This window comes from Musca autumnalis, unplaced genomic scaffold, assembly GCF_047663935.1.
Source record: "Musca autumnalis isolate F117 unplaced genomic scaffold, ASM4766393v1 scaffold_1, whole genome shotgun sequence".
NCBI lineage: Eukaryota > Metazoa > Arthropoda > Insecta > Diptera > Muscidae > Musca > Musca autumnalis.
The window spans coordinates 9,363,333-9,380,095 of record NW_027411644.1 but is presented as its reverse complement, the minus strand read 5'-3'; the positions used below and the strand labels follow the sequence as shown (position 1 = coordinate 9,380,095).

The 16,763-nt window shown below is 36.2% G+C and overlaps 1 protein-coding gene across 1 annotated transcript; it reads right to left on the bottom strand.

Annotated features, from left to right (window-relative positions):
* Window positions 1-4,490: 4,490 nt before the first annotated feature.
* LOC141391384 (uncharacterized) lies at window positions 4,491-15,527 on the bottom strand. The gene is made up of 10 exons (XM_073964287.1): window positions 15,379-15,527; window positions 15,054-15,318; window positions 14,822-14,972; window positions 14,026-14,759; window positions 13,423-13,891; window positions 9,118-9,152; window positions 6,439-6,747; window positions 6,132-6,282; window positions 5,063-5,787; window positions 4,491-4,976 (listed from the first exon to the last, which is right to left on the bottom strand). The coding sequence occupies exons 1-10, from the start codon at window positions 15,387-15,389 to the stop codon at window positions 4,503-4,505; spliced, it is 3,324 nt and encodes a 1,107-aa protein (XP_073820388.1). The 5' UTR covers window positions 15,390-15,527; the 3' UTR covers window positions 4,491-4,502.
* Window positions 15,528-16,763: the final 1,236 nt, after the last annotated feature.

The following is a 16,763-nucleotide window of genomic DNA, read 5'->3' as shown; positions in this document are numbered from 1 at the left end:
TGACTCTTTGGTAGAATTTTCGGACTTCATTCTGGCTCCTGTACATCTCGATTGTTTCACACTCCCGCTTTTCCATCTCTCTCTTTTTCCTGCGGAAAAGACGTTTCTCCTCTCTCCTTTTCTCCCTGTATCTCTCTCGTGCGCTACGCGTTGCTACGGATTGTAAAGTAGCCTTATATGCCGCATTTTTCTCTTCGGTGGCAGCACGACACTCCTCATCATACCATGGATTCCTTGGTGGAGGTCTTTGGTATCCAAGTATGGATTTTGCGGCTGTTTGCATGGAGTGGGCAATGCTTTGCCATTGCGTTGATATGTTATCGGGATGAGGAGTGCTTTGATTAAGCAATTGGGCTAGTTGAGTGGAATATGCTGTGGCTATCTGTTGTGATTGCAGCTTACCGATGTCTAACTTCCGTGTTGTGTCTGTTCGTACTTTGTTTGCTACGTTTAAGCGGGTGCGTACCTTTGCTGCAACAAGGTAGTGGTCCGAATCAATGTTTGCGCCTCGGAACGATCGTACATTCAACACGCTCGATGAATGTCTTCCATCTATCACAACATGATCAATTTGGTTTCTTGTTTTCTGATCTGGAGACAGCCAGGTGCCCTTATGAATATCGAGATGATTAAATCTGGTACTGCTAACTACCATGTTTTTTGCAGCTGCAAAGTCTATCAGCCTCATACCATTGTCAGATGTTTCACTGTGGAGACTGAATTTCCCGACTGTTGGGCCAAAGATATTCTCCTTTCCAATTTTGGCATTAAAATCGCCTAGAATGATTTTAATGTCATGGGCAGGGCAACGGTCATATGTTTCTTCTAAGCGCTCGTAAAATATATCTTTGGTCTGTTCGTCCTTTTCTTCAGTGGGAGCATGAGCGCAAATAAAGCTGATGTTGAAGAATTTAGCTTTTATTCGAATTACAGCAAGTCTTTCATTCACTGGGGTGAAGCTGGATACCAGATGTTTTAGTCTCCGACTAACTACGAATCCACAACCAAACTCATGCTTTACGTCATGGCAGCTATAATACAGTGCGTCACCTTTAGGTGTTGTTGTGACGTCTTTCCCAATCCATCGTATTTCCTGTATGGCAGTAATATCGGTCTTGTACTTTTCAAGTACGTCTGCCAATGCGAAGACTGCACCTTCTCTATAAAGAGTGCGAACATTCCAGGTGCAGATTCGCAGATCATGGTCCTTAAAACGTTTGCGGGGTTCGTCAACTTTAGAGGGGTTTGTTTTTCTTTTCTTTCGTTTTTTCATAGTAGGCTGTTTTTTCTAGGGGAGGGTTACTAACCCGACGCCCAAACCCAAGTTTTTAACGTTCTTATGGGTGAACGCGCGGCACATGTTAGCTCACTACCTTTAACGGGTGTTAAAGGCAGTTCCCCAGGTGACACCACGGGGAGGTCAGTGTCCACTTGAGATGAAAGAGGGACCAAGATAAATCCTGGGCTTTGCCATGTTAAAACCGGTCAGGACCGTTGCTTGGTATCTTCCATCCCCTACGTCACCCATCAGCCATGTAAAATTTCTCTACATTATCTATTATTCTATTTTTATACCCTCAGCATTTATGCTATCGAGGATATTCACACTTTCATACGGGCAAAATGTGCCTTATCGACATAATGATTTTAGACCCCAAGTATGTTTGGACGAAATGTGTTTCAGACAATTTGGAGTCGATAGAGCAATGTCCGTCCGTCTGTCTATCTGTCTGGCTGGCTGGAGCGCACGATAACTCTCGAACGGATGAACCGATTCGGTTCAAATTTTGGCTTTCATAATATTTTGTCCAAACTTAGTTTGAGTTCGAAGATGGGCTATATCGGTCCACTCCTTCCGGTACCTCCCACACAAAAGTTCGAAAACGTTCGGAAAATTTGTGCGCACGATAACTCTTGAAGGGAGCAACCGATTTGGTCCATACTTTGCACATCCTGAAATGTGTACCAAACTTAGATAAGGTTTCAATATGAACTCAATCGGTCCACTCCTTCAGGTACCTCCCACACAAAATTTCGGAAAAGTTCAGTTTAGGGCCATCTGTCGAATCGCTTTGATTTTTGTTTTAGCAACTTGTATTTACTGCCCCCCATACGAGAAAATAACATGAAAGTTCCTGAGAAAATAGCATGAAAGTTGCAAAAAAACCCCTATGACACCGCGTGAGGTGGTTGGAGCGCAAGATAACTCTAGAACGGATCTGCCGATTCGGTCCAACATTTGGCCTTCGTAATATTTTGTCCAAACATAGTTTAAGTTGGAAGATAAGCCATATGGGTCCACTCCTTCAGGTACATCCCCCACAAAGGTTCAAAAATGTTAGGAAAATTTGTTCGCACGGTAACTATTGAAGGAGTGGCCGAATTGGTCCATACTATACACATCCTAATATATCTACCAGATATGAACTATACTTGTCCTCTCCATCCGGTACCTCCCACACAAAATTTCGGATAAGTTCACTTTAAGGCCTGATATCACATCACTTTAATTTTTGTTGAAGCAACTTGTATTCGCAGCCTCAGTTACGATGGTAAAAGATTTTTTCAGGGGCAAGTCCATACTTCTTGAACAAACAGCCCGAAGGGTGTAAAAACCCCATAGGCACCATATGTAGTGGCTGGAGATCCACTTCCATAATGGTCAATGTCGATCCATTCCTTTTAGTATCTCCTCCGGAAAACTTTTGATCTTTAATCATAATCAACATTTGTGTCGGTTCAAACGCCCACAATTTTTAAAACCCCCTAAATACATTTTTTTGGGAAAAAATTGTTTCTAAAGGCTGAGGGTATATCTCTGTCGGCAAAGCCGACTGATACTTTTTTACTTGTTCTTTTAAAGGAGCAATTAATATCTTTGGAAAAAGCCATTGAAGTGTTAAAAAACACATTAAGAGAACAGGAAAATGCTCTAGGCTGCTTACGAGATACCAAACTGTATTATTATTTTTTTATCAAAAAGAAAATTAAGCTAACTTTCGAAAATGGAAAAACCAACAAAATCCGTTGAAAAATAGGGGAGTTATAATTTTTTGTGTTTTAACTTTTTGGTTATTTATTTTGGAAAAATGAATTATATCGTTCCACGTTTTGTTCTAGCTTCCATAAACGTGGACATATGTCCATATTTTTTGATGGAGATGTTTTTGAATACTAGAAACCCTGAGTGCCAAATTATACGTCAAAATACATAATTTGTTATTTAGGGTACCTAGTGGCCACATTGTGGGCATGGGTCTATAATTGTGGACTTAGGTCTATACCGGCAGATTTCAGGTATTATAACATTTTAGCTACCTTTTCAGACCGAATTACCTATCATTTTACATTAAGGGTTCCTAGTGTTCAAAAACTTACCTATAGTTTTAGTTACATTTTCATACCGAATTAGCTATAATTTTTTATCTGGAGTACCTAGAGTTCAAAACGCTTATCTACCAAAAATTATGGACATAGGTCTATCTCTTGGTATAGTTTCCATAAAATGGTACCGTCCGATTTAAAGTATTTAGATGCAATTTGGCATTTAGAGTTCAAAATTGCTGACATAGATCCACGTTTTTCGCATAGCCCAATATTACTTCCGAATTCAAGTTTTTAAGTTTGGATCCCAGTGGTTAAAAACTTTCCGAACAACATATTTTGGTATAGCCCCATATAACAGTACCGCCCGCTTACATGTATATTTTCTACCTGAAATTGTGTCATTGGTACATTCGTAACGGTAGGACACCAGTTGATAGGTTCCTCTTGGGATTATGTGACGTATGTGTATATCATGTATAATGTGATTTATGTGTAATAAAAAAACACTTAAAAAAATATTTAAATTTGAACATTGACCACAGTAACTTTTTTGCTTAGGATCGATGAGGTTTTTTGTATATTAGTTGTAAAGTCAAAATTCAGCTTTGGGTTAATTTATACCAACACATTGTTATGTGAAGGGAAATGTGTATTGAAACATCTTTCCAGTATAAGTCTCCTCGATAGAGAAGGAGAATGCGTTATTCAAAACAAAACGAAAAACATATGTTTTCCAAATAAGAGAATATGCTACGAATTCTTTTGTAAGAGTGCGTGTTTCTCTTAAACACAACATTTCTAATCTTTAACAAATAAATCTATTTGTGTTTTAGTACAATGACAATTAACTTTTGTTATCGCAAATATAAATAATTTTCAAATAACTCTTGCCTGCATTTTTTAAAGATAACAATAATTTGAATATTATTTGAAATTAAGTGATTCTTCACACCTATGGTGTCAATAGCTTAGAGTAGTAAGGTTATATTTTAACATAATGAATGAAATAATATATTCGTAACATTTGACTAAATTTATCCAAATACTTAACCAATAATTATGTATTTTTATATATGTAATTTTTCTAACCAATTTGAATTATCTACCACAATTTGAAATCTTTTTTTTTTTTTTTTTGGTATTTTGTTTTAACTCAGAAAACATTTTTACTCAATTCAATACAATTTATCTCTAATATGGGAATACATTGAATCCCATACTTGAAGATCTTTATTTTCTGGTATTTCAATAATATCTAACTTTTTCCCAATATTTAAAGCCAGATATGGATCAATGCTTTTGAAAGGCCACCAAATAAAAGGAAACAAATCGTCTTCGAAAACTAACTGATAATTATAATCACGACTAGCTGCAAAATTTGTAAATATATCCACCATCCTTTTAATTGTCTGGTATTCTGGGGAACACCGATCCAATTGCCATGAATGGTCACCATACCATAAATAAGATAAATCATCGGAATGTGCGACTCCAGTTAATATTTCTCCATTGGTTTGTTTTCGTCGATAATGATTGAATGTCGGAGAATCGAAAGCAAATCGATAGAGATAGGTTTGGGCCTCGGCATAGGCAAGGCGTGATAGTAGTGAACGGTGCAGACCATGCCAGAAATCCCGCATGGTATAATACTGAAAAAAAAAAAATAAAAAATAATAATGAAATTTATAAATTTTGCACTGCATCATCATAGTTTGGCTGTCTGAGTTGCACTTACCTGAATGACATTGCTGAGGCTAACATTTTGATCCGCAAAGTAATAATTAAAAAGCTTTTCCGCTAATACCAAACTGGTGTTTTCATCACTGTATTGTTTGACCAAGTAAGGCAATATTGTTGGTGGATCTTCGCGGAAAGATTCAACAATTTCCGTAAAGTTCTTCAGCTGAGAATACAAAAGCAGTCCCTCATCCACAACACCGCTGAACAGTATTGGGATATTATTGCCCCAAGCTGATTTCAATTGTAGGCTCTGTTCCATTGGTACCACTGTATCCTCACCCACATATGGCTCCACAACAGGTGCAAATGTTAATCTTATACCATTTCGCTGATCTTCTGGAGTTAGCAAATTGTGTTCTACCAATTTTTCGACATCTAAAGATTGTAAATATTTTACAACTTCTGCATCATTATCATCTCCCGTATAACCATGTTGTTGGGCCAAACGTAAGGCATAATCTTGGGGTGGCGTACTGGCGCGGGAGTTCAACATTGTACCGGACATACAAATGGCTTTATGAAATAAACCTCGTGTTTGATTTGTAGCCGTAAGATAGTGTACTGAAGCTCCACCAGCACTATTGCCGAACAGGGTAATATTTTCGGGATCTCCATTGAAGTAGCGTATGTATTTCTTGATCCATTTCAGTGCTAATATTTGATCCTTGAGTCCAGCATTACCAGGAACTTTTACATTCGGATCTTTAACGCTAAGGAAGCCTAAACAAAGAGGAAACATTTATGGCCGATTTCACTAAGACGATTCGTTCGAACTACTACCAAATGTCTGTTCCAGAGCCTGCAGCTACTCATTTTTATCACTATAACAATTTGAACTTTGTGATATCTAAAACGGAATATAGTAAAAATTTGTCGATTCTTGCAGTTCTGAAACAGACCACAAAATTCTGTTTTTGGAAAAATATTTGATTCGTTTTGCCTGGAAGTGGATTGCTATTCGTACAATTGTTTAATTCAAATTGCAGAGGGTAGACGCATTTTAAATATTCCATAAAAAACTCACCACGATTCAAACAAACTGAAATACAAATTTTATAATTTACCCAAAGAGTCAAGACGATAGTTAAGTGTGACAACAACAACATCTTTTCTCATAAAATAATCCGGACTATACAGGGATCTGGTAGCTGCACCACTGTTAAATCCGCCACCGAATATGTAAATCATTACAGGTAGGAGGATCAACGAATATAGCTGAAATAACCGTTTTGGAAATAATATAAATAATGATAACATAAATAATAATGAACGAGAAGTCTTCTTATATTTCTATCTTTTTGAAGATTATATCATTATCTATCGGATATTACAAAGCCGACTACACCAAATATTGTTTTTGTCATTACTCACCTTCTTTGTGTAGACATTCAGGTAAAGACAATCCTCGGAACCTTCAACATTACCGGTTTGTTTATTCTTTTGTATTGGTTTAATATTAAAATCTGTACAATCTCTGACACCTGTCCATGGCTGTGCGGGTAGAGGGGCTCTAAAACGCAAATTTCCCAAGGGTGGTTGCCCATATGGTATGCCCTCGAAACTGTAATAAGTATCATTGTAAATTGATGTCCTGGCGACTCCACGTATACGTCCAACAGGCAATGTAAGCTCATGATATAGTTGACTTCCAATCATATTATTAGCCAAGATTTTAAGCGACTTATTTTATTAAGAGACTCACAAGTCTGTCATTTGTTTTGGCAACTTCTTAACACTCTGAAAATCTTTGTTTGAATACGACGAAATTTATATAAAAAAAAACAACAGATAATATTTTGTTGACATGCACGTTGTTTTTTACTTTAAGGGGTCTCAATTTATTTTGGACAATTAAAAGCTCAATTGTACTGTGTTTGCGACGTTATTAAATGTGTTTAGCAAAGGTAATTCATAGACATCACCAGTACTTTTCGTAAAGAAAAGTGTCAATAACACCTGTTGAAGGTATTAAGCTAACATGTGCAGATCGTTCACCCAAAATACCGATAAAAACTTGGGGCATCTGGTGAGTAATCATTCATATAAAATCATACTATAAAAAAAGAAGAAAAACACACCCTCCCTGATCACTACCTTATTGCAGCAAAAGTAGATTTCCGAATAAAAGTTGAAAAAAGTATGAAAAGGCAAAACATCAGAAATTCAAAATCACAAGTGATAGCCACAACATCCTCCACTCAACTTGCCCTAGTTCCGATAATTCGGTGCAAAAAACGCCAAATCCATATATGGATATCAAAGGCCTCCACCAAGAAACCCATAACCATGAGTATCGTGCTGCTACAGAAGAGAAAAATACGGCTAATGAGGCTAACTACTGTCAAAGAGGGATGAAAAACACAGGAAAAAGAACGAAATCGAAAAGCGGAAGTGTGAAAAAATTGAGATGTACAGCAGCCAGAGTGAAATCCGAACACTCTACCAAAGTGTGAAACATCAAAATGATGGTTTTGGTACATCCTCCTACAAAGACCAACAAATCAACGGGTACAGGTACCGCTAGAGCGCCCAGGTTATAAAAAAATATTTGTTTTCCAAACTGATGGTAACCGCGTTATTGGATATATGTATTGCCGATGAAAATACCATAGATCCACTCCCTGAAGATGGTTTTAAGTGTATACCGCCCAGCCAAGATGAAATAAGCACAGCAATAAATCGGATGACAAATAATAAGGCCGCAGGAGCCGATGGCTTACCAGATGACGTCAACAGAAACAAGTCTCTCTTTCATCAACCCTCGTGATTTCATATGTAGTTTCACGTTTCGGTATAGCCGCCATTTAACGATACCCCCCGATTTTCGGTATTTTAAGGATTTTAGCTACATTTTTTCTACCGAACTACCTGTAATTTGACGTTTGAAGCTCCCAGAGATCACAAAATAACTCCACAAAAATTGTCAACATGTCTCGTTAATGTCCACTCCCTGTAGCCTTCATTTAACGGCACCTCTCGATTTTCGGTATTTTGAGGGGTTTAGCAACATTTTTTGACCGAACTACCTGCAATTTGACGCTTGACGTTTCCAAAGGTCACAAAATGTTTCCACCAAAAATTGTCAACATAGATCCATGTTTCAGTAAAGACCCCATGTAACGGTACCTCCCTACTTTCGGTGTGTTGAGGGTTTTATCAAAATTGTTTGTTTGAGGTGCCCAGAAGTAACAAAACATCTTCACTAAAAATGTTCAACATGGGTCCATGTTTTGGTATAGCCCCCATATAATTGTACCTCCCGATTTTCGGTATTTGAGGGTCTTAGCAACATTTTTGACCGAATTACCTTTATTTTGACGTTTAAGGTTCACAAAATATCACAACCAAAAATGGTTAACATAGGTCCACGTTTCGGTAAAGCGTGTTTTTGCGACGTTTTTTTTTTAACCGAACAGCCTGTAGTTTGACAATTGAGTTTTCCACAGTTTACAAAATATCTTTACGGATTAATTAAATGTTTGGTTCCGTTACAAATTTTTACAAGTATTTTTTTGTGTCCAGTTGTTTTTCGACAAGTTGTTGATAGTTGGATGGGATGGTTGGAGCATGGGGGTGAAAACAAAAGCAACAAATGAATATTATTAACAATTGTAGTCTTATCGGTTTTAATTAGCTGCACTTTTGACTTAAATTTGTTGTTTTGGGACATGTTAGGGTCAATTTGGGAATAAATTGAATTCGTTATCCTAATAGAGTTGCCATCTCCTACCAATTTTCCAGGGTCTGGGGGAAATATTGTAGTATCCTCATATCAAATATTTACCCTTATATGCAAAATTTAAATTGTTAAATATTCATTCGGAAAGTGGTTTAGTATCAACAGTTCTTATGTTTAATTGTTCCACAAACATCCCAGGCGGGACAAGGGTGACTCCTCTCATATCAATGAGTGCACCCCGTTTCATATTAGCTTAATGATATATGGACCAAGGCGGATTTGCATACCATTGCACCACGGTGGCGCCGTTCTTATGTTTGCCGAATAATAAAAAAGTTAAATAACCGAATATTGGTAAACACAATACATACTTGTTTAAAACCTTGAGGACATCGGCACATTGTGGCTAAAAACGTTGGCGAAACTTTAAAAATAATGCGAATAGGAACTTCCAAGGGCTAGTTGGGGCTCTTATTTCCAATATATGCTCTAGATTCGTTCGCAGAAAATGTTATACACTGGCCAAGAAACCATTGTCATACCCAAAGGAAAACAATTAATGAAACACTGACAGATAATTTAATGTTTAATACGGTTTAAACGACCCAATATGCATTTTTTGTTTTATTCTTAGTAATTTATATTACAAATAAGATTTGATAACAATAAAAAAAACCTGAATTATTTAGCTTTATGACTTCATTTTACCCACTGTTGGTTGAAACAATGGCTACTTGACCGGTGTTTTGTTTTTAAATTATTTTCAAAACTTCTTCCGCAAACTAATCTAGGGCGAACTAATCAAGGGTTTACACCGGGATGTGTTGTGTTTACCAATATTCGGTTGTTTAACTATTTTATTATTCCGCAAACAATTTTCCGAATGAATATTTTACAATTTAAGATTTTATATAGAGGAAAATTTTTGATTTGAGGGTATTATATTTTCCCCAGACCATGGCAAAAGTGGTAGGAGATGGCAAGCCTCTTAGGATAACAAATGCAAATTTGTGCAAAAATGACACTAACGTGCCCCAAAACAACTAATTTAAGTCAAAAGTACAGCTAATTAAAACCGATAAGACTACAATTGTTAATAATATTCCGTTGTTGCTTTTATTTTGCACTCCCCATTCTCAAGGAACAGTCAATACTGTTGTTGTTATCCCATCCAACTACAAAGTACAGAAACAACTTGTCGAAAGCTCTCTGTACATAACAAAGAACAACAGGACACAAAATATTACATTTTAAAAAATTGTAATGGATTCAAAACCTGAATTAATGCGTAATGGTCGATTTGTTTCTTTTGATATGCGCAACACTGATATTTTCACATTTTACGTTCAAAGTCGATATAGCCCCCATATAAAGGTGGCCCCTATTGCAGAAAATTTTTGATACGTTTTCTGACCTTATATAAGCATGTGGGTTTTGGTGGTCACAAAATATCTCGATTTAAAGTTGTGGACAGGAGGAAAATTAAATTATATGTGTTTCATGGTGGAGGGTGTAGAAAGTTCGGACCGGAAAAACATAACGCTTTTATACTTGTTTAATTTCAAAATTATTTCTTGTCTAATATATGACATTATGGCGTATCAGTTCGGAGAAGTTTTACCATACTTTGGTATTCGACGAAGACATTTCGTATACATATTATTATTTTTTTATACCTCAGCATTAATGCTAACGAGGGTATATACACTTCCATCCGGACAAAATGGCTTTAGACCCCAATTATGTTTTGACGTAATCCATTTCAGACAATTTGGAGTCGATTTAGCAATGTCCGTCCGTCTGTCTGGCTGGAGCGCACGATAACTCTCGAACTGATCAACCGATTCGTAATATTTGGTCCAAACTTTGTGTATGTTTGAAGATGGTTTATATCGGTCCTCTCCTTCCGGTACCTCCCCAACAAAAGTATGAAAATCTTCGGAAAATTTGTGCGCACGATAACTATTGAAGGGAGTAACCGATTTGTTCCATAATTTGCACATTGTGAAATTTCTACTAGACTTAGATGAGGTTCCAATATGCACTCAAGCGGTCAACTCTTCGGGTACCTCCCACACAATATTTTGGAAAAGTTCACTTTAGGTCCTGCTCTCGAATCGCGTCGTTTTTTGTTGTAGCAACTTGTATTCACTGCCCCCCATATGACGATACAAGTTTCATCAGGGGAAAGTCCATACTTCCTGAGAAAATAGCCTGAAAGTTACAAAAAACCCTTATGACACCGTGTGTAGTGGTTGGAACGCAAGATAACTCTCGAACGGATCTGCCGATTCGGTTCAAAATTTGGCCTTCGTAATATTGTGTCCAAATTTATTTTAAGTTCGAAGATAAGCCATATCGTTCCACTCCTTCAGGTACCTCTCCCACAAAAGTTTAAAAACGTTCGGAAAAATTGTACGCACGATAACTCTTGAAGGGAGTGGCCGATTTGGTCCATACTTTACATATCCTCATATATCTACCAAACATAGATCAAGTTCGAATATGGACTTTATTTGTCCACACCATCCGGTACCTCCCACACAAAATTTCGGATAAATTCACTTAAAGATCTACTATCGAATCGCTTTGATTTTTTTGAGGCAACTTACATTTGCTGCCTCAAATATGATGGTAAAAGTTTTTTTCAGGGACAAGTCTATACTTCTTGAGAAAACAGCCCAAAGGGGGTAAAACCCCCTATAGCAAACCCATGGTCTGTGTCGGTCGATTCATTTAAGTATCTCCTTCGCAAAACTTTTGAACTTTAACCCCAATCAAAAATTTTGTGGGTTTATACGCCCAAAATTTTGAAACACCATAAATACATAAGTTTTTTGGGAAAAAGGTGTTTCAATTTACACAGGTTGAGCGTATATCGCTGTCGGCAAAGCCAACAGATTCTTTTTTACTTGTTTGTTTTTCAGAAAGTATTTGCATATTTTTACAAAAACTTTTTATTTTCTTAAATAATGAAAATATTTTTGAAAAAATTGCGCGTTTTTTTTTCAAAAATATTTTCGCATGCGGCTTTTTTCTTCTATAGGGATGGCATTTAAATACAATTTTTTTTACATTTTCCTAAGAATTGCGGTGCCAACGCTTGCTCAAAAACGAATAGGACGATCTTCATATATATTTGTGCGCGTTTTAAAAACCTAATCTTGTCTTTGAGCGAGACAGAATTTTCAAAAATATATTTTAACAAAAATAGGACCTATAAAAGTCAAAATTTCGATTTTAACGAAAATATGGACCAATTTTTGCCCAAAAATTCTGCAAAAAAAAAGAATTAAAAAAATCTGTCTCGCTTAAAGACATAATATTTAATAAGCTCACCAAAATATACGAAGATCTATCCGTTTGCGAGCTATCGTTGACACCGGCTTCATAAACGGCATTTCGAGAAAAACGCGTTTTACTTTTTTTCGGTTTACATGAATAAAAATCGTATTCTTGGTAAAATTCCCGGTCCATATAGGACATCTTTCGCCGACGATGCAGCTTGTAAAATGGAAATTTGGTGTTGACTTCGCAACATTCTTCCGCAGGTCTCGCTGCCAGTGCAATTCGTGCTTGGTAAATTTTTAACCATATTCGTGTGCGTTTTGTCCACAGCTCACTCCGATCGAGCACAAATAAAATAACAATGATTTTGTACTTTCGTTAAAAAGACCAATCGTAATGTAAGCTGCTAAATTTACAACGAGTGCTCCACTTGAAATGGTTTTGGGCAAAGTTTCCAAATAAGTTGATTGAAGCTTTCGTTGCTATTTTGATTGAAGTCGCCGACGCCTCTTTCGAGTAAAGACTCTTTACGTAGATCGTTCTATGTAGGTCTAATAGCATCCAAAACGTTTGATGGAAGTGGTCTGTAATCGTGTATGAATGCCTCTTTTCTTGCCCGAGCCCGTTGATATTAACACCACGAGTCTTCACCGGTTGGAGATCTCTCGTGACGTGGATTTGTATCGCTTGAACTGTAATGATCAAATGTCGCCCATATTGCCTTATGTATATCATCAATTGAATTCGAATGACGTCGAATTGCAAGTCCATAGTAGACAGTGAGCTTGTCAATCAATTTTCCTACCAACATTTCTTTGCCTCCAAGCTTTTTGTTACTTTTTACTAATCTTCGAAGGCGGGACCCAATACGCTTTCAGACGTGTCCGATACATTCCTTCTTTATGACTTCTACCTCACCATATGGATTAGAATTTAATAGAATTCATTTCAGGGAATTCCCAACAGGTAGCCACGTGTGGTACATTAAAATTATGCAAAGATCGACTTGACACTCTATACTACCAGTACTTCAAAATAAGCCAATACAATTATTTCGAATTTTTGAAATTGACAAGTAGGGATAACCCCTTAAGACATGCCGTTCGTACTCTGTGCGGGGTGCACATTAATATGAGAGAAGTCTCCCTTGTCCTTTCCGGAATGTTTTTTAGAACAATTATATTATAAATTCTTCAGGGAATTTTTTTCTCAGTGAGGCGTTTTCCTAAGAAAAATATGAGCAGTTGCATTTTCCCGAAAGAAAGAAAGAAAGAAAGTATTAAATTTTAGTATACAATTAAGCATTAGCATTTTCGGGTACAATCGTACTTTATTTACACAGAATGGTTTATTTACAAAAAGGAATCATCACATTCTAAATCTTCAACATAATTGATCTGGTTGATAAATTGTATCCCAAACCATTAGATCTTTCTTTTCTGGTATAAGTTTAAATTCAACAATATCGTCTATATTCAATGCTTCATACGGATCGGTAGCTTGGACTGGTTTCCATTTTATTAATACATTTTCAGTAGGCAAACCATGCAATTCAAATTCATCCAGTTTGTTTGATTTTGCAAAGTCTACAAAAATCTTTACCAATTTTTGGATGGTTTGATATTCTTTGGTATCCCTTTCCAGTTTCCAGGAATAAAATGCGTGCCAAAGATAGGAAATATCATCTGCATGGGCAACACCAGTTTTAATGTCATCACCGCAGAATCTCTTACGATGATGGTTAAAAGTGGGTGAATCAAATCCAAAGCGATATAAATAGGTTGGGCCAGTGGAGTGTTTTAGACGCGATAATATGGAGCGATGAATGCCATGCCAGAACATTTTAATGCCAGAATACTAAACGACAAAAACAGAAAAATTCAATAATTTATAAAAAAAGTTTTTTTAATAAAGTTTTAGCAATGAATTCCAAATTAAAAACAAGTAGAATTAGTGATTTTTTTCAAAAGATATTCCACTCCAATACTCACATATATAATTGTCTTTAAATCACATTCATCTGGCCGCTTATCACCAAAATGATTTTCGGCCAACTTTTTGACTAATTGTAAATTCTTCTCTCTATCATTATTCGCCCTTACATCATAGGGCAACAATCTCTCGGGATCGAGTGTGTAAGCCTTTAACATTTGAGGAAACATTTTCAGCTTCGGATACATAAGTAAACCTTCATCAGATGTACCACCAAACATTACGGGTATTCCGTTGCTCCAAGCTGTTGCCATCATTTTACGAGGATGCTCTGGTACTACACAGGACTCTGAGACATATGGTTCAATACATGGTCCAAAAGCAAAAGAAACACCATTTCTTTTATCCTCATCATTGAGTAAATCATGGCAAACCAATTTTGCAGGATCAAGTGAACGCAAAAACTCTATAACCTTGCTGTCATTATTTTCTCCCTGGTATCCGTGAGTCTTGGCCAAGCGATAAGCATAATCCTTGGGTGGAGTTATGGCCCAATTGTTGAACATTGTGCCCGACATACAAATGGCTTTACTGAATAATCCTTTCGTTTGTTCGGTGGCTGTTAGAAAATGTGTCGATGCTCCACCGGCACTGTCGCCAAATACAGTTATGTTCTCAGGGTCTCCATTAAAATGCTGAATGTATTGTTTGACCCATTTTAATGCCAAAACCTGATCTTTTATACCAGCATTGCCGGGCACTTGGACTGAGGAATCTTCAACACTAAGAAAACCTGAAGTACACACAATTACTCGCAAAAATTCTTGATAACTGTAGATAGCACGACTCGCTTACCTAGTGAGCACAGCCGATAATTTAATGTCACCACCACAACGTCTTGACTCATAAAATAATCAGGGCTATACATGTGACGCGTTGCTTCTCCAAACAGAAAACTGCCGCCATATATCCAAACTAATACCGGCAAAGGTTTGGGGGAGTCCAACTACAATACAATAATTTATTTAATTTATTGCATATGTACTTAAATCCGACCTCTGCAATTTCCTTTGATTATTATACTTACTCGTTTGCTATACACATTCAAATACAAACAATCTTCAGAGCCCTCAACAACACCGGTCATAGGATTTTTCTGTATGGGTTTCACATTAAAATCTGTACAATCTTTAACTCCAGTCCATGGTTCAGCGGCCAGTGGTGCCTTGAATCTTAACTCTCCCACCGGAGGCTTACCATACGGAATACCCTCAAAACTGTAATAGTTGTCATCGTAAATGGTCGTTCTGGCAGTGCCTTTTAATTGACCCACAGGTAACTTTATAATATAGCTTAATAAAGTAATTGTTATTGTTGTTGTTGCAGCAATGACTTTTCCACAATAAACTTACGATTCATTCATGGCGATGTGAACACTACAACGTTTGACACCGGACTGAGATTAACAAACAAAAAGTCGCTTCTTTCCCATACCCACGGAAAGGTTTTGTAAAAAATTTAGTTTGTTATCTTTTGAAAAAAAAAGAATTAAATCTACTTCTCACTTGACGTTATCGCCGCTGAGAGAGCGTTTTATTAGTTTTAAACAATGATGTGCAAGAAAGTATATGTCAAGTACGAAGTGACAGAGAATACATGTAATTTGTTGGTACGAAAAAGAAAGTTGATAAGCATTACTCTCTTAAATATCGATTGATAATACGGAAAAGTGTTTTTGGTTACTCGGAGAGTTTTATTCGTAAAGCAGTGGTGAGCGAAATCGCGAGAGAGGGAAATCTAAAATTGCATTTTTCTTGATGTTTCTTTACTTATTTCAACATATTTTAAACATAAATGCACTCTAAACTCATTTATAATCTCAATTAATACATTTTATTAATAAAAAAATTGCATAAACGTTGATTTGTTGACGGTTCAAAAAAGAAAGAGAAATTGACACCAACTTTAAAGTCGCCTTATGCTCATGACTGAAGTAAAGTGAGTGATAAGACTTCTTAACTATCTTTCCATTTGTTTGTTCTCAGTTAAATAGTTATTAATCATGTAAATTGTATTGAGAAAATGTGAATTTACTGCAGGTGTATATTGCGATAAAATGATAAAGCAATTAAATAATTACCGACAATATAAATTACATCCATAGGGACTAATAAAAGGCATTGAAGCATGTTATTTTCTATCAATTTAGTGAAATTTGGAAGGAATTCTTAAAATTTGAATATTAGTTTGGCAATCCATTTACGCCGTCCACAGTAGTTAAAAACAGAAAACAAACTTAATATAACCTCCAAATATTAAATATGTTTTCTGTTTTAACTCAATCATTTGCAACCGCATAAAGTATATATGAGGATTTCTGAGTGAAATCGGACACTTTTTAAAAAGTGATTTTTGATTTCCTTATATTTTGTGCTGTGTTGATGCTGTTCATCAGCAAAACATTTCAGTATATCTTGTGATTGAGCAGCGTTTCCAGAGATATCGCTCCTTGAAAAAGCATAATTCTGTAAAAACTATATGAAAAGAAATAACTATAACTTCTTTAATAGAAAAATCTTTTTTGTACTTTTTGTTTTTTATTAGCTATCTAGTAAAAAATATAAAAATAAAAAATAATTAAAAAAAATTAAGTTTCAGTGTTTTATTTATAAATGCACTTAAAACTAGAAAATAATTTGTCGTTTCATGATGGAATCTCTCCGTTTAATTTTGCCACCATTTTTTATTTAAATGCAAGTGTTTTATATAAGATATTCCATCATAAGGAAGAATATAC